The following is a 23,410-nucleotide window of genomic DNA, read 5'->3' on the forward strand; positions in this document are numbered from 1 at the left end:
GGTCACGACAATGTAGCAGAAATGTGAGTGAACAAAGTTGTTGAGCTTTCTTCTTACGTAGGCTCTCCAGTCCTCGAACCATAATCGACATATCCTCCTCGTAGAGGCGTCTAATCCTAACATGTAAGATTTCACGGTGGGCGTCTTCATTAATTAAAACTTCCGGGCTGAAATTCCGTGTACCATATATAAAACTGCTTCTCCTACCTGACGTTTCGTTGCCTACTGCGGGCAACATCTTCTGAGGTGAGTTGGCGACTGGCTGCTAAGCGCTGGAGGTCCCGCTTATATAGAGCGCTAAGATGGCGCCACCACTTAGCACGTGCTTTCGACTTTAAAACTATATCTGGCTAGTGGCATCTCTCTCGATTATAGGTAATCGATAGTCACTTCGTTAGTACAGAGTCGACCGCCATATCTTGTCTAGTTTTAATCCTTTTATATTAAAATTATTTCCGTGCTTGTAGATCTCTATAGCTTTTCTATACATGCGGGTATAATAATGTGAGGTCCTGGCTATCACGTTTGTCTCACTAAATTTTATTTCATGATCACCGTCTTTGAAAACGTGTTCCGCTACAGTTGATTTGTCAATCTGTCCCAATCTACAGTTCCTTTTGTGTTCCGTTAGGCGGGTATGAACACTCCTTTTAGTTCTTCCAATATAAACCATGCCACTGCTACACGGAATTTTATACACACCTGGGGTAGCTAAGGGGTGTCGTGCGTCTTTCACCGATCTTAAACTTTCACTAATTTTCTTGGTAGGTCGAAAGATTGTCTCCACTTGAAACTTGACCAAAACTTTCCCAATACGGTCCGTGATGTTATGAATAAATGGAAGAAAAACTTTCAAAGCCGACAGTTGTTGTTGTCGTGTATTTTTGGACACTTTTCTTCTAGGGTGGAGTGCTCGATCAATTTCGTTGTCAGTGTACCCATTACTCTTGAAATCCGTTCGCAAATGGCTTAATTCATCTTGCAAATAAATTGGCTCACAGATGTTATTAGCCCTGTCCACTAAAGTTTTTATGACTTTTCTCTTCTGCCTAGGATGATGATTCGAATCCTTATGTAGGTAATGATCGGAGTGTGTGTCTTTCCTATATACCTTGTGCCCTGAAGTCCCATCTGCCCATTCAATAACCAATACATCCAAAAACTTTAGTTGTCCATTACTCTCTTTCTCCATGGTGAATTGTATCTTTGGATTGAAACTGTTTATGTTGACCAAAAATCACTCAGTTCCTGTACAGCATGATTCCATATCACAAAGGTGTCAGCCACGTATCGATACCATTTCAAAGGGCTTTTTTTTTTTTTTTGGCCGACTGCCGCACTTGTTCGAAAAATTCCATAAATAGATTAGCAATAGCAGGGCTCAGAAACTACCCATGACCACCCCATCAGTTTGTTCATAAAACCCGTTGTTATATAGAAAATAAGTCGAGGATAGACAGTGTCGAAAGAAATCTATTATATCAATAGGATACATATCAGCTACGTAAGAAAGAGCTTCGTCAACAGGGACCATGGTGAACAGGGTACTACATCGAAACTAACAGGGATGTCACTTGGACTAACTGTGACCTCCCCCACTTTTTCGATAAAATGGATAGAATTTTTAATGTGAGTGTCAGTTTTACCTACATACGGTTGCAACAAAGAAGCAAGATATCTAGCCAACTCTTGAGTAGGAGCCCCAATGGCGCTGACTATCGTTCTCAATGGGACATTGGGAGTGTGTATCTTAGGTAACCCATACAGTCTTGGAGGGTAAGCTTCCGTTTTGCAAAGGTATTTTTTATCTTCTATAGGAATGGAAGAGCTTTTTATTAATCGCTGGGTAGCACTTAACACTTTCGTTGTAGTGTCGTTTTTCAGTTTTTTATAGGTGGTAGGATGCAAGAGGTCACTGCTCTTTCTATGGTAATCCTCACTCTTCAGCGCGACAGTAGCATTACCCTTATCAGCAGTAAGTACAATAATATTCTTGTTCTTACTGATCTCCCGTAACGCCTTCCTTTCTCCTAGGGATAAATTACTGCTGGGCGGCTTGGCTTTACGTAATATCCTGGCTGCTTCCATCCTGATTTCATCGGCAGAATGCGGTGATAACAGACGAATCTCTGCTTCTATATTGGCAACAATATCTTCCGTGGGAATCTGTGATGGAGTGACAGCGAAATTTCCTACTTTCGAGAGAACAGAGACTTGCTCCTTGGATAGTTCTTTCCTGGACAAGTTGATAAATGTATAGGAATTGTCTGTAGTCAATGTTTCCGGTTTTTGTAAGTGCTCAAACTACTTCTTCTGGCTATTAGAAGACACTTGTGCGCTAAGTTCCATAGATCTAAATGTTAATCTATCCACCTTATTCCAATCACCCAACCGCATAGTATTGCTGACAATTAAATGCAGATTTAACACTTGCCTACTAGTTACCGCAAGTCCTCGTCGACGTGTTTGATGGATCCGCTGCCGCAGCATCGCCAATACCATGCGCTAAATAAATACGGTTCGCTTGCGCTGTATGGAACATTCTTCTCGTCTTCAAAAACTTCGGAACGGTCCCAGTGTCACGGCAACGTAGAAAAAAAGTGAGTGAACAAAGTTGTTGAGCTTTCTTTTTACGTAGCATCTCCAGTCGTCATACCATAATCGACATATCCTCCCCGTAGAGGCGTCTAATCATAACATGTAAGCTTTCAAGGCCGGCATCTTCATTAATTAAAAGTTCCGGGCTGAATAGCCGTGGTCCATATATAAAACTGTTCTCCTTCCTGACGTAAGAGTAATGGACAACTAAATTTTTTGGATGTTTCGGTTATTAAACGAGCAGATGGGACTTTAGGGCACAAGGTATATAGGAAAGACACACACTCCGATCATTACCTACATAAGGATTCGAATCATCATCCTAGGCAGAAGAGACAAGTCATAAAAACTTTAGTGGACAGGGCTAATAACATCTGTGAGCCAATTTATTTGCAAGATGACTTAAGCCATTTGCGAACGGATTTCAAGAGTAATGGGTACACTGACAACGAAATTCATCGAGCACCCCACCCTAGAAGAAAAGTATCCGAAAATACACGACAACAACAACTGTCGGCTTTGAAAGTTTTTCTTCCATTTATTCATAACATCACGGACCGTATTGGGAAAGTTTTGGCCAAGTTTCAAGTGGAGACAATCTTTCGACCTACCAAGAAAATTAGTGAAAGTTTAAGATCGGTGAAAGACGCACGACACCCCTTAGCTACCCCAGGTGTGTATAAAATTCCGTGTAGATGTGGCATGGTTTATATTGGAACAACTAAAAGGAGTGTTCATACCCGCCTAACGGAACACAAAAGGAGCTGTAGATTGGGACAAATTGACAAATCTACTGTAGCGGAACACGTTTTCAAAGACGGTGATCATGAAATAAAATTTAGTGAGACAAACGTGATAGCCAGGACCTCACATTATTATACCCGCATGTATAGAAAAGCTATAGAGATCTACAACCACGAAAATAATTTTAATAAAAAAGGATTAAAACTAGACAAGATATGGCGGTCGACTCTGTACTAACGAAGTGACTGTCGATTACCTATAATCGAGAGAGATGCCACTAGCCAGATATAGTTTTAAAGTCGAAAGCACGTGCTAAGTGGTGGCGCCATCTTAGCGCTCTATATAAGCGGGACCTCCAGCGCCTATCAGCCAGTCGCCAACTCACCTCTGAAGATGTTGCCCGCAGTAGGCAACGAAACGTCAGGAAGGAGAAGCAGTTTTATATGTGGACCACCGCAATTCAGCCCCGAAGTTATAATTAATGAAGACGCCCACCGTGTAAGCTTACATGTTATGATTACTTCTACATCTGTTGAATGGATTCCCTTCTCCAATGGCATCTGATTATGTTACAGGGAGGGAGGGGGACGAATATTTCCCATTGTATCTCCTATATCAGCAGTTTCAATCTATTTGGGTCCATCTTTCGTGAGTTGAAAACGTTAATTCCTTAACTTCTACCATATTACTTTCTACATATACTACATTTGCGTAAGAGAACAATTAGTTTAAAAAATCATTCATGCATTAATGAACAGTTGCTCGGCCACCATTGACCAGATGTTTTCAGTTGGTGAGAGATCTGGTTAATGTGCTGACCAGGGCATCAGTCTAACATTTTCTGTATCCAGAAAGGCCCGTACAGGACTTGCAACATGCGGTCGTGCATTATCCTGCTGAGATGTAGGGTTTCGTAGGGATCGAATGAAGGGTAGAGCCATGGGTCGTAACACATCTGAAATGTAACGTCCGCTGTTCAAAGTGCCGTCAATGCGAACAAGAGATGTCTGAGACGTGTAACCAATGGCACCCCATACCATCACGCCGGGTGATAAGCCATATGGAGATGTCGAATACTCGTTTCCAATGTGCGTTCACCGCGATGTCGCCAAACACGGATGCGACCATCATGATGCTGTAAACAGAACCTGGATTCATTCGAAATAATGACGTTTTGCCATTAGTGCACCTAGGTTCGTCGTTGAGTACAACATCGCAGGCTTTCCTGTCTGATGCAGCGTCAAGGGTAACCGCAGCCATGGTTTCCGAGCTGATAGTCCACACTTTAACGTCGAACTGTTCGTACAGAGGGTTTTTGTCTTTCAAACGTTCCCATCTGTTGACTCAGGGATCGCGACGTGGCTGGACGATTCGTTGCAGCTATGCGGATAAGGTGCCTGTCATCTCGACTGCGACTGCTAGTGATACGAGGTCGTTGGGATCCAGCACGTCGTTCCGTATTACCCTTCTGAACCCACCGATTCCATATTCTGCTAACAGTCATTGGATCTCGACCAACGCGAGCAGCAATGTCGCGATCCGATAAACCGTTATCGCGATAGGCTACAATCTGACCTTTATCAAAGTCGGAAACGTGATGGCACGCATTTCTCCTCCTTACACGAGGCATCACAACAACGTTTCACCAGGCAACGCCGGTCAACTGCTGTTTGTGTTTGAGAAATCGGTCGGAAACTTTCCTCACGTCAGCACGTCGTAGGTGTCGCCACCTCCGCCAACCTGGTGTGAATGCTCTGAAAAGCTAATCATTTGAATATCACAGCATCTTCTTCCTGTAAGTTAAATTTCACGTCTGTAGCACGTCATCTTCGTGGTGTAGCAATTTTAATGGCCAGTAGTGTAATTTTTGGATGGCTCCCCTTCCCTGCCTGGTCCGTTGTTGGATATCTCTGTCACATCTCCCGCCACTTCACGGTCTAATACCCAGCTATTTAAACTATTTACACACTTTAATAAGAAGTCCATCAATGTCAAAGATACTTCAATCTTCTCCATTGCGTACAAGGAATAAGAATGTAAGACATGTAGGATGTTATATTCCCCACATCTGTGTTGAGGAAGCAATATGTGATGGCATCCCTAATAAAATTTTCGCACAACCATAGCAGGTACGATTACAACTGTATCAGATATACAACTGTATCAGATATACAACTGTATCAGATATACAACTGTACCAGATATACAACTGTATAAGTCCATACAGAAGTATAGTAAAGTCTGTGGCGCCAGCCCCTCACCAGACTATTGGTCAGACGGTACAGCCTTCACCGCGGCACTAGGAAGAGGAGGGTGTCGGACCATAATCCAGCCCGCCTTTTACTCCCGGCAGAGACCTCGGCTACTCAATTGATGGCAAGCTGAATGTACCTGGGGCCGTCCTGGAGGGATTCGAACGAAGTAAACTGCCCGACCCTACGTGAGACAGAGTGCGGTACCTCCAGCGCTGCCCGTGGAAGCGAAGGTGAATCTCAACGATAGCATAATATTGCCCTCATTCAGTCGGATATTGATAAGATTTCAAAGTGATGTAAACTGACAACTTACTTTAAATTTCAAGAAACGTAAAATTGTGCCATCCAAAAAGCAAAAAAAAAGAAAGAAAAAAATATCTTATAGCTGCAGTATCAGTCAACTCATACACCAAGCGCAATGTAACACTTTGTACTGATATGAAATGGAAAGGTCGCATAGGCTGAGACGCAGGTAAAACATACGGCAGACTCCTGTTTGTTGGTGAAAGATTAGGGAAATGCCATCAGTCTACAAAGGAGAACGCTTACAAATTGCTCGTTTGACTCATTCTAAAATATTGCTGAAGTGTGTAGAACCCACACCAAGTAGAACGAACACTAGATATCACACGCACATAGTGAAGGTCAGCAAGAATGGTCACAGTTTGATTTACCCGCCCGTGGGCAAGAGTCACACAGGTTCACAGATGCTGAAGAAACTGAACTGGCAAACACTTGAAGATAGACACAAACTATCCCGAAAAAATTATATATATATATATATATATATATATATATATATATATATATATAAAGCGTCTGTTCTTTCGGACATGTCTGAAAGGAAAGAAAGACACCACTTATATATGATTAAGGTGAGGACGACCAATGATCTCTTCAGTCCAGATGCACACCAGGCTCGAACTCTTGTGGGAATCGCCGAATTGCCGCGAGTAATTAGGATCGTGGGCAAGGGGCAGTACATTAGTAGTGTGTGAATAACCTGAGAATTTGGGTGCAATGGAAGACGTGCTAGCGTAGTTCGTGCAGCTGGATGGCTTAGTAGTCGGAGCATCCGCCTAGTAAGCAGGAAACCCGGGTTCGAATCTCAATCAGGCACAAATTTTCAACTTTCCCATTGATTTAAATCAATGCCCTTTCGCAGCCAATGTTTGTAACTGCTTTCCCTCTTTATCCTAGAAAGCCTACTTAAGAAGCTTCACGAACCAGCTTTAAATGGCGAATTTAGGAAAATACTACAACTCTCTAAGTATCACCCCCCTAAGGATTCTGAGGACAAGATTACGTTAATATGAAGTAGCCTCAACCATGTACTTGACAGTGATTTGCAGAGTTTGGATGCAGATATGGATGTATATCTGCCTGCATCATGGGCACAGTGTACTTTTCGAGCAGGTGGATGAAGACCTATTCAGACTCATATGACCATTGACCAGCTTGATTCATTTGACCAGGCAACACCTTTTGATTGATAGACAGGTCCAGCCACGATAATGCTGTGTTCACTGCAGTCGTGTCCACTTGATTAGCTGGGTGGTGACGTGTTTGCCTCCCATGCACTGGACCTGGGTACGATTCCTGGTCGGGTTGGACATTTTCTCTGCTTGGGGACTGGCTCTTGTGTTGTCATCATCGGCCGCAAGTCGCCCATTGTGGCGCAAACTGAAATAAGACTTGCACTTGGTGGCCGAACCTGAATGGGACCACCCAGCCAACAATGCCATACGATCAATTCATTTTTCACTGCAGACGTAATTAACTTATTCGTTGGGTGAAATGCAGAGCCCCATGTTTAGCAATGTGCACTGCACAGTGTGGCCCAAAAGATTTTTGCCTTGACAAGCAGTGTCCTCTATCGTCAAATCTATGGCACATCGCTGCCTACCCTACACTGACCTCTACATTCTATGAAAAATAGTGAGCCTCCAACAAGTTTTAACCCACTCCTGGTTTCACCAACCCAGAACCCTTTTCCTTAGTTGCTCAAGACAGTAGCACCCACCAGCCAACCGGCGTCGCTGCTCCATGATGCTCTTTCCCAGGTGCCGATCCATATCGACCTGCCCTTTAACTAAAGGGAAATATTTATGACATAGCTGTTTTCGACGTTGAAATAATTCGACAGTTGCACCTGAAAATTTATACCGGTCCAGGACTCGAAGCAGGATGCTCTGCTTCCCTAGAAATGTTACCTTAACCGCCTCGGCCACCAGAACACACTTTTAGTCCGACCCAAATTCCCAAGTGCTGCACACCACTGATGATGGCTCCGTTAATTTTCCCTGTTGCTCGCAGCTTCACTGTATTTGGCAAGAACGGTGGTACGCATCTGCATTGAAGGAATCATATACCCCTCCAGGCGTATCTGTGTGGTCTCTGTTTCTCGTCAGTGAATCTTCCCATGTGCGAACTGTACCGTTATTATAATGATTTCCCAATCGTCTCCACCAAGGGAGGTGGCACGGTGATTAACACACTGGAATCGCATTCGGAAGGACGACGGATCAATCCCGCGGCCGGCCATCCTGATTTAGATTTTCCGTGATTTTGCTAAATCGCCTCAGGCAGATGCCGGGGTATTCCTCTGAAAGGGCACTGCGGACTTTTGCATCTACATCTACATCCACATACATACTCCGCAATCCACCATACGGTGCCTATATGGCTCTGTAAGAACCCTAATCTCTCTTATCTTTGTGGTCTTTCCGCGAAATATAAGTTGGCTGCAGTGAAATTGTACTGCAGTCAACCTCAAATGCTGGTTCTCTAAATTTCCTCAGCAGCGATTAACGAAAAGAACGCCTCCTTTCCTCCAGAGACTCCCACCCGAGTTCCTGAAGTATTTCCGTAACCCTCGAGTGATGATCAGACCCACCTAGCAGCCCGTCTCTGAATTGTTTCTATGTCCTCCCTCAATCCGACCTGATAGGAATCGCAAACGCTCGAGCAGTACTCAAGAATAGGTCGTAATAGTGTTTTATAAGCGGTTTCCTTTGCAGATGAACCACATCTTCCCAAAATTCTACCAATCAACCGAAGACGACTATCCGTCTTCCCCACAGCTGCCATTCCATGCTTGTCCCACTTCATATCGCTCTGAATTGTTACGGCCAAATATTTAATCAAATATTCAAACATTACGGGATTCTTTTTCCTACTCATCTGCATTAATTATTTAGATTTATCTATATTTACTGTTAGCTGCCTTTCTTTACACCAATCACAAATCCTGTCCAAGTCATTTTGTATCGTCTTACAGTCACGACACCTTCCTGTACACCACAGCATCATCAGCAAACAGCCACACATTGATATCCAACCTACAACAGCGGACCTACCACACTTCCCTGGGGCACTCCAGATGATACCCTCACCTCCGATCCTTCCCTAATCCGATGAGACCGATGACCTCGCCGTTTGGGGTCCTTTCCCCCTCCTCCTAAATCAACCCAATCCTACCTGCTTATGTGCGTCCATTAACGCGTCACATATGCGCCAATGCCACCGGCTCTTATTCAGTCTCGCGCTAGTCAGTGGTCATAACGTTTCTGCTAATCAGTGTATACAACCTATGGCGTCGATTGATAAAACATTACTCAACACTTGCCGTATGAGAATCGTAACATTCGCATTGTTTCACTATCACTGGCTACCACAGAGAGAGCACATTTTTGGACATACTACACTTAGATTTTAATAATGTACCGATAACACAAGGCAGTGAAACGCGAGAGGCGTCTGTTTGTGGCCAGCAGCTGGTATGTTGAGAAAAGCCGCAGCGGATGTGTGTGTGCCTGCCGCAGGCTGCGGGCGGTGGCGCTGTGGTGGGTGGCGGCGGCCTTGCTGGTGCCTCCGGCAGCCGGAAGCGGCGGGATCGACTGCCGGCGCACCCCCGACGGCAGCACCACGCCGCGCACCCAGCTCGTCGACGACCGCTTCAGGATCACCGTCAGCGGCAACCCCGACAGCTACGTGCCCGGCGAGAGATACCTAGGTACCTTCAACATTGCACTCATTTTTATTAATTTTTATTTCCTTACTACCAACTTCAAAAAGTAAATAAATAAACAAACTGGTATAACCGACAGACCAAAGATACGGCATCGTTGGAAGGAACGAGAGAGATTTTTGTGATAGGGGAGAAATCGCGAAGGAAGTCCCACAGGGTTCAATTTTGGCTCCACTGCTATTCATTGTACATGAGAATAACATTTCACTTAACATTCATTGTTTTGCAGATGATACTTGTGTTCCATAGATCATGAATACGACACTTCGGTTATGATGTGGAACGTGTCAGGTTAATAAAAGATGTCTATACAAGATATTACATTACACAAAATATTACATGACACTTAATATTTTTAATTTCTTGTCGGGCTTGGGGAAATTACCCACTTATTACATCCAAAAATTCATCTAATGAGTAGAAGGAGTTGCCATTAAGAAATTTTTTAATTTCCTTTTAAATGCTATATGTCTATCTGTCAGACTTTTGATGCTATTAGGTAAGTGACAAAGACTTTTGTGGGAGCATAATTTACCCCCTTCTTAGCCAAAGTTAGATTTAACTTTGAGTAGTGAAGATCATCCTTTTTCCTAGTTTTGTAGCCATGTACACTGCTATTACTTTTGAATTCATTCTGATTGTTAATAACAAATTTCATAAGTGAATATATATATATATATATATATATATATATATATATATATATATATATATATATATATATATATATAGTGAGGCTACAGTGAAGATCTCTAGCTCTTTCAATAAGTGTCTGCAGGATGATCTTGGATGAGCTCCTGCAATTATTCTGATTACACGCTGTTGTGCAATGAACACTTTTACTCAATGATGAGCTACCCAAGAATATGATGCCATACGAAAGCAGAGAATGAAAATAGGCGTGGTAAGCTAATTTACTCAGATGTATATCGCCAAAATTTGCTATGACCCTAATAGCATAAGTAGCTGAACTCAAACGTTTCAGCAGATCCTCAGTGTGTTTTTTCTAGTTCAAACCCTCATCAATGCATACACCTATAAATTTTGAATATTCTACATTAGCTACCGATTTCTGATCAAAGTCTACATTTATTAATGGTGTCATTCCATTAACTGTGTGGAACTGTATATACTCTGTTTTGTCAAAGTTTAACGAGAGCCCATTTGCAGAGAACCACTTAATGATTTTCTGAAAAACATCTTTTATAATTTCGCTGGTTAATTCTTGTCTGTCAGGTGTGATAGCTATACTTGTATCATCGGCAAAAAGTATCAGCTTTGCATCTTCGTGAATATAGAATGGCAAGTCATTAATATATATTAAGAACAGCAGAGGACCCAAGACCGAACCTTGCGGCACCCCATTCTTGATTGTTTCCCAGTTTGAGAAATTACCAGTTTTTTGCCTATAAATCCTTTTACAGATAATGCAACAGAATAAATTGTTAATACTATTTATAAAAGAATTATTAACAACTTCTTTGCAAATGAACTCTGTTGCACAGAACAGATTATAATGTTTCCTCAAAACAAACAGTCATACTAACAATTGCTATAGCACATTAACAGGATTCAGTAAATACTGTAGAATGTCCCAAATATTTTGTTGTACATGTTAACGAAAACTTATACTGGAAGAAACATGTTACTGAGCTGCTCAGACGAGTTCATGAAATTATTCAAAATGATCCCTCATAATTTGCGAAAAATAGCGATGTCCATACATGGTGACAGTTATTGAATTATATGAAATAAAATCGTCATAACTTTTGAACGGTTAGCTTTAGGACGTCCAAACTGCACGGTTGGCCGGGGGCATGACGGGAATGGATGTGATGTGTATAGCTCGGGTTAACGACGAAGCTCACTTTCGTTTCGACGGGTTCATCAGTAAGCAAAATTGGCTCATTTGGGGGACTGAGAATCCGCATTTCGCGATCGAGAAGTCTCTTGACCCTCAAAGGGTGACTGTGTGGTGTGCAATATCCGGTCGCAAAATAATCAGTGCGATATTCCTTGATGGGTCGGTGACTTCCGAACGGTACGTGAAGGTTTTGGAACATGATTCCACCCCCATTATCCAGAGTGACTGATTTCGTGACGGAGATCGACCCCATCGAAGTAGGAGAGTTTTTGATGTCCTGGAGGAGCTCTTTAGGGACCTCATTCTGGCTCTGGGGTACCCAGAGGCCAGTAGCATGGGCTCGATTGACCTCCATATTCTCCGGATCTGAACACACGTGACTCCTCTTTGTGGGGCTATATTAAAGACAAGATGTACAGCAAAAACCCCAAAACCATTGCTGAGCTGCAAACAGCCACTTAGGACATCATCGACAGTATCGATATACCGACACTTTAGCCGGTCATGCAGTATTTCGCTATTCGTCTGTGTCAGATCAACGCCAATGACGGCAGGCACACCGATTATGTCATAACCTAAATCCGAATATCTGCAGTGAGGTTTATATGTTGAATAAAGTGTGTGCATGCCATAGTTCGTAACTAATTTACGTTTTTTTATATAGTGCAGTAACTGTCACCCTGTACTTGAAATGACATTTATTAATCATCATTAAAACTGTCAGTTGCTCTGAAAGGAGTACAACATGCATCAACAAAATTTTTGGTATTTTCCCAATAATATAAAATGTCTGACAGATAGTGAAGCAACCGTTAAAGCTCATCTTAAATAATTTCTTCTGTATAACACCTTCCGTTCTATAGGCAAATGTTTATTTTAAATCCGGTAGCTTGTAAAAAAACTGGTTTTAAGTTTAGTTTCATGAGTATAACTGCAAAATAATATGTTCATTAATGTTAAATTTTGGCTAGTGTGCCATTTACGAACTTGCAAATAGCCACTGAAACTTGCCATATATACACATCCTGTAAAATGACACTTTCCACAATATTTCTATACATAATCTTTCACATTATCTGTGGAACATGTAATTAAGTAGGCAAGTCATTTACCATTCATAAACATTGATAGCTTACCCAACACAATAAAATATATATGACAGATAGAATTATGGATCCAAGTAACCTTGCGCATCTAGTTCTATGCATATTTTGCCGTTGTGGACGAAACGGTATTCACTACACAGAAAGTATGAAAGATGATGCCTTCAGTCACAAAAAAATTCTTGTTTTATTAAATGGAAAGAAATATTTCCGGCCTAGTGGGTCCATCATGAAGTTGAAATCGTTTAACACATTGTTCACATCTCAGGTGATGCAGGCTGTAGGATGCTGTTGCACGAAAGTCATATACTTTATATAATGTTCAGACACAGATTTGGAAACCAAATATTTCTTGGGGCAACAGAGTATGAATGACCGACTTTTCTGTTTCAGCTTTGACAAGTAGGCAGCAACTGGGAGGGTTAAGATGGGAAACTGCTTGACGAAACTGCAGTTGTTTCCACAAAAACCTGAAAACGAACACACATTTGCAATAGATTTTCCAAGCTGTACATTATGTGCTAGAAGCTAGTATATACCGTAGCTCCACATACAAAAATCATAGCTGACTCTGTCTCTGAGTCGTACAGAAAACGACGTTTTATCTTAGTGGCGTAGGCCTGTCTTGCTGCATATAACGACGGAGCCTCGCATGAGAGCCCGGCTCGACGATGTTTACACAGCAACAGCTGTCTCTGGCCACATTGCTTTCCAGTTTGAGTACATTTCTTGCGTTCTTTTGAAGAGAACTCAACTTTAGTGTCAACGAGCGTTACATGACTGTAGTCGTTTCAAGCGCTTTCAGATGTCGTTAAAAAGTATATCATTGTATCTAAAAAATTATACTGGCTTCAATACATCAATCGATCCGAGAGTTAAGGCACTTTGTAACAAACCAAAGTGAGGGGCGCTTAACGTAGTATCATTTGCCGGAAACCTCGTTTCGATTCCTGGAGCCGTTCACGAAATAAAAGGGTTGGTACGTATAATGTAGGTCACTCTGTATAATAATAAAGATAGTATGTATAGTAATTAATATGAGGAATTTATTAAATGTCAGTCTTATGATTATCGTAGTAAACAATTTCCGCATTGCGTTCGAGACGAATGTGAATAACGATATTTAACAAATGTGGAGCAAGTGTAAAGAAGGAAATAAAGTGGGACAAAAACTTTACTAGCCTCCGGAAAAGGAGGAATAACAGGGTAAAATCAGCTGTTGAGATAGAAGGAATAAAGGATGAGAAAAGCACAGACAAAGATACTAGATCCCTTTTGATCAGAACGAAAACAACTGGGATTCGCCGAGGGGGAAGCTACGCCGATCACAGCAGATAAAGCTTCAATCTCCCCTTTAATGCAGAGTGGTTTTGGATAAACCACAGTTTACAGGATAACTTCTTCCAGAGACATATAGCTGAAGTGGAGAAGTAGACGGAGAAAAATTTAGAGTTATGCTGAGTTATACCTAAGACGCTCGACATATTTGATATGGTACTGCAGTTGCGGAATTACGACAGGTATCTGATATGTGATGAATAAACCAGTGTCTAAGAAACCGATTAAGTGAACAGAACATGTGAAAATGTCGCATCCAAACTAAGTGAGTGCAGGTGACTCAGGTTCAGCACTTTAGTTACTGCAATATAGAATAAATTTTAGTAACTAGATGCTCAGTATATTAAGGAGTAAAAAAGTTGAAAAATTAGTGTGAAATTTATGTGGGCTACTCATTTGAAGTGTCTTCACGCACTCATTTTAACGGTAGATTTAGACTTTACTTCTCACTCCCTAGTTTAGAGCTGCTGACTTTTTATTAATGACAAATTTCATTAATCACTGCAGTTTTTATTAAATATATCTTAGAACTAAGTATTTGGTGGTTGGAGCTTGTAGGAAGTATCTGGTTTAATAAGTATATCGAATGATATTAAAACCCATCGTCGTAATGAAAGAACATACATTAAAAAAAAGTTTTGCGTCACCCGGTTCCCAGAACTCCTGCAGACGGAACTTGACGGTAGATATTGCATCACATATACAGTCCCTTGGACTGGTCAGAAATGTCACTAAACCTGCAAAAAATGTAAACAACCATGCATGAGCAGCGCCTGTTAGATGGAGGGGGTCCGACAGCCGATCAGTTCCAGTCATTCCACCGGGAAGGAGGTACACGGCTCGTCATGTCTGCAGTTCAACCACGCCTAGGCGGTCAATACCGCGGTTAGATAGTGTCCGCATTGTTACTTTGTGCCAAGAAGGGCTCTCAACAAGGGAAGTGTCCAGGCGTCTCCGAGTGAACCAAAGCGATGTTGTTCGGACATGAAGGAGATACAGAGAGACAGGAACTGTCGATGACATGCCTTGTTCAGGCCGTCCAAGGGCTACTACTGCTGTGGATGACCGCAACCTAGGGATTATGGCTTGGAGGAACACTGACAGCAACGCCACCATGTTGAATAAAGCTTTTCGTGCAGCCACAGGGCGTCGTTACAACTCAAACTGTGGGCAATAGGCTGTCTGATGCGCAACTTCACTCCCGACGTCCAAGGCGAATTACATCTTTGCAAACACTGAACCATGCAGCGGTGTACAGATTGGACCAACAATATGCCGAATGGACCGCTCAGGATTGGCATCACGTTCTCTTCACCGATGAGTGTCGCATTTACCTTCAACCAGGCAATCGTCGGAGACGTGTTTGGAGGCAACCCGGTCAGCCTGAACACTTTAAACACATTGTCCAGCGGTGCAGCAAGGTTCCCAGTTACTTTGGGGTGGCATTATGTGGGGCCGACGTAGGCCGCCGATGTTGTCGTGGAAGGCGCCTTAACAGCTGTACGATACGCGAATGCCATCCTCCGACCGATATAGCAACCATATCGCAGCATATTGGAAAGGCATTCATCTTCATGGACGACAATTCGCGCCCCATTGTGCTCATCTTGTGAATGACTTCCTTCACAACAACAACATCGCTCGACTAGAGTGGCCAGCATGTTCTCCAGGCATGAACCCTATCGGACACTCCTGGGATAGATTGAAAAGGGCTGGTTATGGAAGACGTGATCCATCAACCATTCTGAGGGATGTATGACGAATCACCGTTGAGGAGTAGGACAGTCTGGGCCAACAGTGCTTGATGACCTGAGAATAGTGAGCCACGACGGATACAGGCAATGCAAGAGGACGTGCTACTGGGTATTATAGGTACCGGTGTGTACAGCAGATATGGAGCACCACCTATGAAGATGTTGCTGTATGGTGGTACAACATGTAATGTGTGGTTTTCATGAGCAGTAAAAAGGGCGGAAATGATGTTTATGTTGATCTCTATTCCAGTTTTTTGTACAGGAGACGGAACTCTCTGAACAGAAGTAATGCAAAACTGTTTTTGTTGTATGTATTCCACATACAGACAAACGGTGTTTACTGCTCATGTAACTGTAATTGTGTTGTACAGCTGTTTTTATTAGTCGAGCCGACTATTAAAATAACTATACACTCTGGCCGAAACAGTCTGAGAAACTTGTAGGAATGTTGCTGGGTAGGTGGTGTTGATAAATAATCGGAAGAAAAAAATTCGATTCGTTGAGCATTTTCCAAGTTTATCAGTATTGAAGTTAGCCAACCGGGCCGTTAAGAGCGCAGATTCATGCGCCCCGCCAGAGACTGTCAGCAAACGTGATCTTCGTTTGGTTTCCTAAAACCGAGCAAGGGAGAGCGATACAAAAATTGGACATGGGATGGAAGTAAGGATCGAACCCGAGCCCAAGGCAGAGAATTCTAGTGCGCTATCATCTACGCTATGGGAATAACTGACACTAATTGTATCTGGGAGGCCGGTCGAATTTGTGCGCTCAACGGCCTGATTGGCTAATTTCAATGCTAATTAACTGGGAAACGGCACAACATATAGAATTTTTTTCTTAACAACTCTTTTTCAGCACAATATATCCGGCGATACCCTCAGAAGCTTCTCACAAAGCTCCAGACTAATCTGCATGTGTATTTATAGTATGATTTTTAATTTAGATTGTAAAACCTTGGATCAGAAAAAATATCTTTAACATTCAGACATCTTTGTTGGAACAGCTAGAAAAGTATCAACGATTTGGCCTCACTGACGATTACACATGGGTGCATTTCTCACCTTTACTAAATCAAGTGCAGTTTCAACCAGTATTAGAGGAAGTGGTCGTCCGCCTGCCTTGAGTCCACGACTTCCTTTTCATTTAACCAAAGGACGCTCTACTGTCAAAATGTTCTCATCCGTCTCAGCGGCTTCATACCTGCATTATCCATTCTTTGTTGGACCATGTATATCTACCGCATTTCTTCGCCAACCGATTATTGAAAAGAGGCGTTAACTCTCTCAAGGTAGTGATTCTCCTCAACGGCTACAATTAGGCACCGATATTTGTAGAATATTTGGTACATCTACAGTAAGGAAATAAGGTTGCAGTTCAATGTCCCTTCGTCAGCAAGGCCTTGAGCAATTCAGGTAAATCTCGGGAAACCTAACTCTACATGGTCTCCCGAATGCGAGTCTAGTGTACCAACCAGTGCGCCGCCTCGCTCGGTGCATCTAAAGGAATGCTATGACAACTTAAATTTCATATTTTCATTCCTATTTGCAACGTATCTGTGAGATCACTAAATTTTGCTACAAAGATTATCAGTCAATGCTCACTTAAATATTATTTATTGACTAAACGGTTTGGACATTTAACTCATTTACAATAGGCCTACGGAACAAGAAACAATAAAGAAGTAAGAAATTAAATAAAATGCTATCTACCCTATATAAACTAAAAGTGATCCCATATTACTTCTTAGCTGATGGCTGCGTCAGAACGTAGTAAAAGCGAGCCACTCCTTAACGTTCCTACTAGAAGATTGTGTGGAACTATGTAATAAGGGAAGACGGCGCTACAGACTTAAGCTGTACGTCGCTTTGAAGGCGGCGCCGCCATGATAGACGCCCTAAAACAAGCAGACTACTGTTTATGATTGCTTCTCATTTTCGAGTTCAGTCGTGTGCACGGAATACTTTTTTTAAGCAGTAAATCTTATAGGGCTTTCTTGAATAAAATTGTCAGCTGTGCGTTTTTAGACGTTTTTGTGCTCTTAATTGCGCATTTGATCAAGTATTTCAAAGGATTTGGCCTTGTGAGTGTAACTTTCTTTTCGTCAAGAGTTTCGCAGAGCTGAGAACGGAAGCATGTGGTGTCAGAAAGCTGCTTTCGTACTCTAACATCTTCATTAATGAAGTCTGTGTCCTCTTCCAGAAAATGTTGAGAACATGCTGTGGTACGTTTCGTCGGTTTACAATCTTCGCTTCACAAGGCGGTCACCCAGAATGCTTTTCGAGTTTGATAAATAGGAAATCAAAAGTGAATTGACAGAAAACAGCGCAATATGGCGTTCTGTTGGGTAAAATATTCCGAAGGTAAAAGAGTCCCCCAGAAAATTTAAAAAGGGAGATGGATAGGTTAAAGTTAGATATAGTGGGAATTAGTGATCGTCGGTGGCAGGAGGAACCGGACTTTTGTTCAGGTGAACTCAGGGTTGTGAATACAAAATCAAATAGGGATAATGCAGTAGTGCGTTTAATAATGAATAAGAAAATAGGAATGCGGGTAAGCTACTATGAACAGCATAGTGAACGCATTATCGTAGCGAAGATAGACTCGAAGCTCTCGCCTACCACAGCAGTACAAGTTTTTCATGCCAACTATCTTTGCAGTTGAAGAAGATTTTGGAAAAAGATGTGATGAGATAAAAGAAATTATTCAGATAGTTAAAGGAGACTAAAATTTAATTGTGATGAGGGACTGGAATTATATAAAGTAAAAAGAAGAGAATGAAAATAGAATGTGAGTACGGACTGGGAGTGATATGTTGATAGCAGGCCTCAAGGCTGTGGGGAGTGAAAAGACCAAGTCCATAGAGGATTCTCAACAACAAACTTTATTAACCAGGCATCAAACAACCAACACTGATAGCAGCACAGAGACACAATGATATTATAACATACTAATTGTTCAAATAATAAATAAAGTCAAAATTTCAGAAAAAATTTGTAAACCATTGAGTGTAACTGTTAAGAATACATACACTTTAATTTAAGAAAGGTGGAAACGATTTCCTTCAATAAAAGAATTTTTGTTAAACTTGTAACTTACGCTTTAGCTTGTGACAAAACTTAGTTGCAAAAGACAGCCTTCTTTTTAAAAAAAAAAAAAAAAAAAAGAAAAAGAAAAAGAAAAGAAGTTCTAAGAAAAAGCATTATTCTACTTTTGCAACGCAAATTTTTTAGACAAAAGTATTTGACAGAAGCCTAACAAGCCTGGTAGCCTCGAGAGGGGTTGAAAATCTTTGAATAGTTTAAAATACCCAGCTGGTTTAGAAAACACATTCCTTCCGTATCACACCAAACAAACTATTAGAACGTGGCGCGTTTTACGCGAAATGTCAAGCAGTCAACCTTTTGCATGCCATATGTTAAAACAGATAAATGCACAGTCTTAAAAGCAACCAATAAGACCGAATTTATTAAAGCACATTGCAACACTTTAAAGCACGTAAGACATTTTCATTGCAACTTTAATCATCAAATGATTTAAACAGTAATCTTATTGAAATACTCTAGCAGCGCTCAAAGCGGTAAAAGAACAGTTCATTATAGGGTTAAGATAAAATTACATCTTTAGAATTACAGTTAAAACGGCATTGCATAATTGGAGCTGCTTGCGCGCACAGTTAAGCAGAAGTAACCAGTACGTAATCAAGTACTGCAAGAGCAACGTTTACCAGTAATTTGGTTGGCTCACAGTTAAGACTACACACACTGCTATTCAATACAACTCACTTGAAACAACATAACAGACTTTGCCAGTCGCGCTTATAGAACTTACCAGTCATTAGGCTTTCCATAAACAGATACTACTCCAGCAAAAATTCCCGATCGCAAGCTCTATATAGTTTGAACAATTTACACAGCTTTCGTAAGCTAGACGCAGTAAATGACGCACTAGACATAGGTAGTACTTGTGAGCACAGCGGCAGCACTCCCACACACAAACGCGACAGCACATTCGAGGTACCACCGCTCAACGCGACAGTCGTATAGGGCGACCCAACAGTTAATCGTACAAGAACAATCCGAGGTGGGAAAATAGCTTACCCACCAGAATTAACACAGTTTAAATCAGCAGCGGCAGACAGAAGTCTTGGCATAGTAATAGGATGCAGACAGTTTTATTTGGGCCTCTTCACTGCTACACTGTCCTCTAGACGTAGCAAAGCCCCAGTTACGCTATTAGCGTGAACTCTCACGCCACCTCGTCCGCTCACGTGCGTGCGCTACTTCCGTACTGGGCCAAACCAAACTCCAGGCTCGTAGCGCGCACCACCGACCACGGCACGAACATTACTGCTACGACGACGACTGACAGGGTCACCGCCCTCTCTCGGTAACCTGCGTAACTTCCATCTCGTCTCGCTGCTCGCCGACTCCCCTTTGAATCGTTCCGCGCGCGTAAATAGGCGACCGCGACCAATCGCACCGAGGCAGAATCCGGGCACGAGAAAGAGCCGACACACTAATCGTTGCAGAGATAAGTTACGGCTCAGGGGGGAAGGAATGAAAGAATTGTAGAATTTTGCAGCGGTTCTAGGCGCTTCAGTCTGGAACCGCACGACCATTACGGTCGCAGGTTCGAATCCTGCCTCGGACATGGATGTGTGTGAGGTTGGTTAGGTTTAAATAGTTCTACGTTATAGGGGCCTGAAGACCTAAGATGTTAAGTCCCATAGTGCTCAGAGTCATTTGAACCAGCCAATTTTGCACAGAGCACAATTTAATCATCGCAACACTTCTTCATAAAAGAACGTTGTATACTCTGAAGAAACCTGGAGAAACTGGAAGGTTTTAGATTGATTATATAATGGCTATATAGAGATTTAGGAACCAGATTTTAAATTCTAAGAGATTTCAGGGGGCAGGTGTGGACTGCGACAATAGTTTATTGGTTACGAGCTGTAGATTAAAGCTGAAGAAATTGCAAGAAGGTAGGGCATTAACGAGATGGGACCTAGGTAAACTGATACAATCAGATGTTGTTGAAAGTTTCAGAGGGAACATTAGACAACGAATGATTAGAACAGGGGAAATCAATGGAGTAGAAGAGTAATGTACAGTTTTACGAGATGAAATAGCGAAGGCAGCAGAGGATCAAATAGGTAAAAAGACAAAGCCTAGTAGGAGTCCTTAGACAACACAAGAGATATTGAATTTATCTGATGGAAGGAGAAAATTTAGAAACGCAGCAAATGAAGAAGGCGGAAAGGAATGCAAACGTCTAAAAAATGAGATTCAGAGGAAGTGCAAAATGGCTAAGCAGGAATGGTAGGAGGACAAACATAAGGATTTAGAAGCCTATTTCACTTGAGCAGAGATAGATATTGCCCACAGGAAAATTAAGACGGCTTTTGGAGAAAAGAGAAGCAGCTCTGTGATTATCAAGAACTCAGATGGAAACCAGTCGTAGGCAGAGAAGCGAAAGCTGAAACGTGAAACGAGTAAAAAGTTGAAGGCAATATTATAGAAATTGAAGAGGACGTAGATGAAGATAAGATGGGAGGTATGATACTGCGAGTAGAATTTGACGGAGCATTCAAGAGCCTAAGTCGAAACAAGGCCCCCGGAGTGAAGAACATTCCATTAGAACTACTGACAGCCATGGGAGAGCTATGACAAAACTCTCTCATTTGGTGTGCAGGATATAAGAGACAGGCTAAATATGCTCAGGCTTCAAGAAGAATGTTGTAATTCCAGTTCCAAAGTAAGCAGTTGCAGTCAGGTGAGAAAATCAACGAACTGTCGCTTTAACAATTCTTACACGATTTCTTTACAGAAGAATGGAAAAACTGGTGGGAGCCAAGCTCGGGGAAGATCAGTTTGGATTCCAGAGGAGTGTAGGAACACACTAGCCAATATTGACCCTACTACCCATCTTCAAAGATAGGTTAAGGAAAGGCAATCCTACGTTTTAGCATTTGCAGACTTAGAAATAGTTGTTGACAATACTGACTGGAATATTTTCTTTGGAATTCTGAGGGTAGCAGGGGCAAAATACAGGGAGCTAAAGGCTATTTACAACTTGTATAGAAACTAGATGACAGTTGTAAGAGCGAGGGGTATGAAAAGGAAGCAGTGATTGAGAACGGAGTGAGATAGGGCTGTAGCCTATCCCCAATATTACTCAGTCTGTGCATTGAACAAGAAGTAAAAGAAAGCAAAGAAAAATTTAGAGTAGGAATTAAAGTTCAGCGACACGAAATAAAAACTTAGAGGTTTGCCAATGACATTACAAATCAGTCAGAAACAGCAAAGGACTTGGAGGAGCAGTAGAACGGAATGTACAGTGTCTTGAAAGGAAAATATAAGATGAACACCAACAAATGCAAAACAAGGATAATTGAATGTAGTCGAATTAACTGAGAGGATGCTAAAGGAATCAGATTAAAAAACGAGACACTTGAAATAGTGGATGAGTTTTGCAATCCGGGGAGCATAATAACTGATGATGCTCGAAGTAGAGAGAATACAAAATGGAGATTGGCAATGACAAAAAAATCATTTATGAAAAGAGAAATTTGTAAACATCGAATGTAGATTAAAGTGTTAGGAAGTCTTTTCTGAAGGTTTTTGTATGGAGTGTTGCCGTATATGTAATTGAAACATTGACGATGAACAGTTCAGACAAAAATAGAATATAAGCTTTCGAAATGTCGTGCTTCAGAGGAATGTTGAAGATTAGACGGGCTGCTCACGTAACTAATGAAGAGGTACTGAAATTTGTAGCACAAATTGACCAAAAGAAGGGATTGGGTGATATGACATTTTCTGCACATTCTGAGACGTCAACGGATCACCAATTTAGTACTGGAGAGAGGTGTGTGTGTGTGTGTGTGTGTGAGAGAGAGAGAGAGAGAGAGAGAGAGAGAGAGAGAGAGAGAGAGAGAGAGAGAGAGAGAGAGGGGGGGGGGGTCGTAGAGGGAGACCAAGAGATGAATACACTAAGCAGATTTAGATGGATGTAGGTTGCAGTAGTTATATGGAGATGAAGATGTTCGCATAAGGTAGAGTAGTATGGAGAGATGCAGCAAATCACTCTCCGGACTGAAGTTCACAACAATAACAACAACAACAGAAAGTATTTCTTGAACGAGTGAACTTACGAATTAAATGTGATTCCTTTACACAAAAGACTATTGTCAGAGCGGGTAATACACCTGTAAATGACGCAAGTTAGCGGTTTATATCAAAATACGTCCACTAGTCTAATGTTTTGTGGCAACTAATATGGCGGACATCGACTTCAAGTTTTTTCGTTATAACAACTCCTCTAATTACATCTCCATGGGCTAGGCAGCTTGTCTACAATATCTTAAGAATTGCTGACGATGCAGTCGAATAGCAACGCTATGCCGCCTGGCCAGCATAGTTGTGACGTCATGCTGCAATCGGTCGACAGTAGCTGTTCGTTGGATATATCGCTTTCTTCTTTAACCTGACCGTCTTTGAAGCCACATTACCTTATGATATACGATTGGCTGCAGATTTAATTGGCTGTACACTACCATGGACGTGGTTATGTTATTTAATTACTGAATAATTTTAAACCTTTTTTAATAATTTTCCACAGCTTTTTAATAATTAAAACCACATCTATGTATTATTTTACGTCAACTTAATATTGTTCACAAATCAAAATAAAACTGAATTAGCTTGTACAGACACGTCTGC

The 23,410-nt window shown here is 41.8% G+C and overlaps 1 protein-coding gene across 4 annotated transcripts in view; it reads left to right on the forward strand.

Annotated features, from left to right (window-relative positions):
- The window catches only part of LOC126353778 (spondin-1-like), a 577,109-nt gene that overhangs the window by 158,875 nt on the left and 394,824 nt on the right, over window positions 1-23,410 (forward strand). For all 4 annotated transcript variants that reach the window (XM_050002859.1, XM_050002861.1, XM_050002863.1 and 1 more), the window contains exon 2: window positions 9,422-9,612. In XM_050002859.1, coding sequence (XP_049858816.1) covers window positions 9,422-9,612 — 191 coding nt within the window. The remainder of the gene's footprint in view (window positions 1-9,421; window positions 9,613-23,410) is intronic.

Source organism: Schistocerca gregaria, chromosome 3, assembly GCF_023897955.1.
Source record: "Schistocerca gregaria isolate iqSchGreg1 chromosome 3, iqSchGreg1.2, whole genome shotgun sequence".
In the NCBI taxonomy this organism is placed as follows: domain Eukaryota; kingdom Metazoa; phylum Arthropoda; class Insecta; order Orthoptera; family Acrididae; genus Schistocerca; species Schistocerca gregaria.